The 3909-nt window shown below is 36.5% G+C and overlaps 1 protein-coding gene across 1 annotated transcript; it reads right to left on the bottom strand.

Annotated features, from left to right (window-relative positions):
- Positions 1–201: 201 nt before the first annotated feature.
- LOC147570231 (winged-helix DNA-binding transcription factor family protein) lies at positions 202–1666 on the bottom strand. The gene is made up of 2 exons (XM_086656787.1): positions 1289–1666; positions 202–1163 (listed from the first exon to the last, which is right to left on the bottom strand). Exons 1-2 carry the CDS (start codon positions 1487–1489, stop codon positions 501–503), a joined length of 864 nt encoding a protein of 287 aa, XP_086512913.1. The 5' UTR covers positions 1490–1666; the 3' UTR covers positions 202–500.
- Positions 1667–3909: the final 2243 nt, after the last annotated feature.

The following is a 3909-nucleotide window of genomic DNA, read 5'->3' on the forward strand; positions in this document are numbered from 1 at the left end:
AGAAAAACCATTTCCCCTTCCCACCACTTCATCTAAAATAGGAAGAAAAACCATTTCCTCTTCCCACCACTTCATCTAAAATAGGAAGGAAAACCATTTCCTCTTCCCACCATTTCACCTTAAACGGGAAATATAACCACTAACACGAAATTCAAGGCTAAAATTATTGAGAATCAGAATCAAAAGCAGTTAGAATCCAAATGAAGTCAAAGAAGAATTCCATTCTATTTCTATCTTTTCATCGCGTACAAACGAAGGAACCATGAACTTTCATCTTTTCTCTTCTCTGACCCCAGAAACAGAATATTTTTCTCTCTCTAGAATCCACATAATCGAAACAGACTCAAACTAAAAAAAAGATTCAAGAAGCTATTAAAATTGAGAAAAGGTACATTTTCGTTGATCTAAATGATTAAAAGTCACTGGTAATCAGTTATCCCCAAACTATGAAGAATTTACAGATACTAAAAAAAAAGGAACAAATCTATCTCTCTCTCTCTCTACTTCTTGGCCTTTCTTGCTGGAGCTTTCTTCGCCGGAGACTTGACGCTTTTTGGTTTCTTGACACTTTTCGCTGCCGCTTTCTTAATCACCGCCGCTGGTTTCAGAGTAGCTGCTGCCGCCTTTCTCGCCGGAGAAGTCCTTGTTGATGTTCTTGAAGCTTTTGCTGGTCTAGCCTTAGGTTTGGGCTTCACAACTGCCTTAGCTTTCACAGCTGGCTTAGCCTTAGCAGCTACTTTTGGCTTAGCTGCAGGAGCAACAGCTTTGGCTTTAGCTGCTGGCTTAGCCTTCGCCTTAGCCGGTGCAGCCGATTTAGACTTAGCAGATGCCTTAGCCTTAGCCGGAGCAGCAGCAGCCGCAACCTTGGGCTTAGAAGCTGTCTTTGCCTTAGACACCGACTTCACCTTAGAAGTCGCCGGTTTCTTGACTGGTTTTGACGATTCCGGTTTCGGTGCCGCCGCCGTACGAACACTAGGAAGCTTGTACGAAGCTTTAACTTTCACAAGAACTCCATCAGTAACAGCTTTCTTGAGATAATTGAGAACGAGTTTCTTGAAATTTGGAGGAAGATGTTTACTGTGTTTCTCCTCAATGAACTTCGTAATCGCATACTGACTCGATCCAGTTCTTTCTTTCAATGAAACAATCGCATCTTTCAACATCTAAATCACAAAATCAAGAACAAAATTTCAGATCAGAACTACGTTTTAATATCAAAATGAATCAAAAAATGAAACGAAATTGAAATTTGTAACTGATCATGAAGAAATCAAAACTTATATATTACCTCAATATAAGTTGGATGAAGAGCAGGAGATCTAGGTTTTTTCGGTGCTGCCGATTTCTTAGCTTTCACTTCTTTCGTTGCTTTTGGTGCAGGATCTTGTTTCGCCTCAGTTGTTGGTTCAGCAGGGGTTGGATCGATCACTGGTTCAGCAGGGGTTGGATCGATCACTGGTTCAGCAGTTGTTACTTCCGCAGAAGACATGTTGAGAAATTAGGGTTAGGGTATCGGAGGGAATCGGAGAAGAAAAGCTGTGGAATTTGATGATTCTGATGGTTTCGATTGGTTTGTGAGAGAAGATGGAAATGAGGAAGGATTTATATACGAAATGACGGAAGGAGTGGAGAAAATGGTGAACGCTGATTGGTTAGTTTTAGCGTCACGCGGATAGAGAATGGTTGTAATTTTAAATTTGGACCTTAGGATTAAAATGTTATCGACGATGGTAAAAGGTTACTTTGAACCGGTTCGGATTAGGTTCTAAATGAGATGAAGGTCTTTGTAGTTTGGAGAGTGTGTTTCTCTTCTTCCTTTCTAAACGATTATCTTGAGTTTTATTCAATGGATTTAAGTGAGATTTGGATGGTTCTAAAGTTTAGGAATTTAGCTTTCTAATGAGTATTTACTTGCTTCTTAATGTTTTCGCATTTTGGAGATAATCGTTCTCTAAGATGAAGTTGTCAAAACTAGAGTATTTCGGGTACTTATCCAGGATTAAATGATTTCAATCGTCAAACTTAAATCTGATTATTTATTTCATTACCTCGTTTGATGGTATATTAGTAGACAAGTCTATTGGTTCAAAAATCATCAAAATCAGATAAGAAATGAGTATGAAACTCCCCTCTGGAAGACCACTGAAGTTGAACGTGTCATCCCAAATGTAATACTTTTTGTGTTACTTGGCGCATTTGCAACATTTTCAATGAAGTAATTTTAAGTTTCATAACAGGTGGTTTAGGCGGAGGATATTTCCATTGTGAATAGATTGTTTAGTGAAAATCATTTCATTTCAAAAAAATTAGATCGTCGTGTGGTAGTTTGAAGGTGATAGTTAAATCAGCGAAGTTCAAAATATAGTTGGATAGGCCATTGAAGCTAATGAGTCTTTTTCGAGAATTTTGTTAAATGAAACCCTTCGTGTTCCAAATCCTTAACTTTTCAAAGGTGATCTTATTGTGTGTTTATTTGAAAATACGTTTCAGTGTTGTTGTTGCTTTAAATAACTGAACATCTTTAGTCTATATGTTCGTCGTCTAGCACACTGAAAATTCTCAGTAATAACTGACATAATGCAAAATTATATTTTAAAAGTTAGGAACTTCAATTTAGTATTTACATTTTGTGTATTGTATTGATGGTATCATTATCAAGCCCTTATCATTCATCCTATCCTTGTTTTAACATGCTAAGAGAATGAATACTTTCTTATAAGGTGTAGAGATGACATGACATCAAGGACGCGTTTTGTCAACGTAGAAACTCTAAATTATGAAATCCATTAAGAAAGAAATGATGTGTCTCACTACTCAAAGTGGAGGTTTGTAGTATTAGTGTACGTCTCGTGTATCATGCACTATCAACTATACCGAGACGATGGCATTGTCGTATATCGGTGCCACTATAGGATCTTATAAATCACACACAACACAGTTTTTGTATCTCCTATATGTACAAAGTTAACCTCTGATGTGCTGACCAAAAGCTTAGAGAAATAAGAACTGGCTGAAAGTTAACACTACATTCGCTTACAGTTTTATATAGTTGCTTTTGACTTTAAAGTAAAGTAACTCAAATTCCAGTCACAAAATATAAAATATTAAACCCGACTTCATTTGTCTTGCTTGCCCACTCTCAACTACACCTCCAATATCAACAAAATCACTCCTGCCCTCCCCAGAGTCTTGGCTATTACAACCAAAACCACACCATCACAATTACGACTACAAATCAAGGTCGATACTACGTAAAGACTAATCTAGGCCGCGTTATAACTTATACAGGTTTGGTGTTTGACAGTTTGAGTCTCGTCCAAGTTAATCCCTTTTCTTTTCTTAACTTACATGTAATAAAGAGGAAAATATGAACTAACTTACATAAGTGAAAATCTTTGGGAAGAATGTGACTTTCGACTAATTCCATTCATTGTTTTCAACTTACTACGTACAAAAATCCAAGTTGTAGTTCAGTTGTAGGAGGTCCCACAACTTCTAAAGTATTTATTCTTTTAGAATTTGTGTATCCAATCCGAAATTTAGAGTGTGAAAATCAACTTGGTAACCGCTCAAACCAATAGTTATTGACATTCCAGTATCGATGGTGAACTTTTTGATCCCAACAACATGCTTGAACATGTCTATACTTCATTTGTAAATTTGTTGATGATTTATTAGCAAAATAAAAGTCAAGTAATTGAGATTCGCATTCACTTCGTTTTATAAAGGAGTACATGTGCAGAAACCGAATTCTATTTATTTCAACAACAAAAAAAAAAAAGCGAACGCTACTGAGAAAATCAACTTCTATCCATATTCCATAATTGAAGAATAATAGCATTTTTTTGGGCACAAAACCAGGTATTTTTGTGTATTTCGAATCTTTTCGATTACTATAATTAACGTACA

Source organism: Eschscholzia californica, unplaced genomic scaffold (assembly GCF_041429995.1).
Source record: "Eschscholzia californica isolate CP2 unplaced genomic scaffold, dmEscCali1.0.p SCAF_1, whole genome shotgun sequence".
In the NCBI taxonomy this organism is placed as follows: domain Eukaryota; kingdom Viridiplantae; phylum Streptophyta; class Magnoliopsida; order Ranunculales; family Papaveraceae; genus Eschscholzia; species Eschscholzia californica.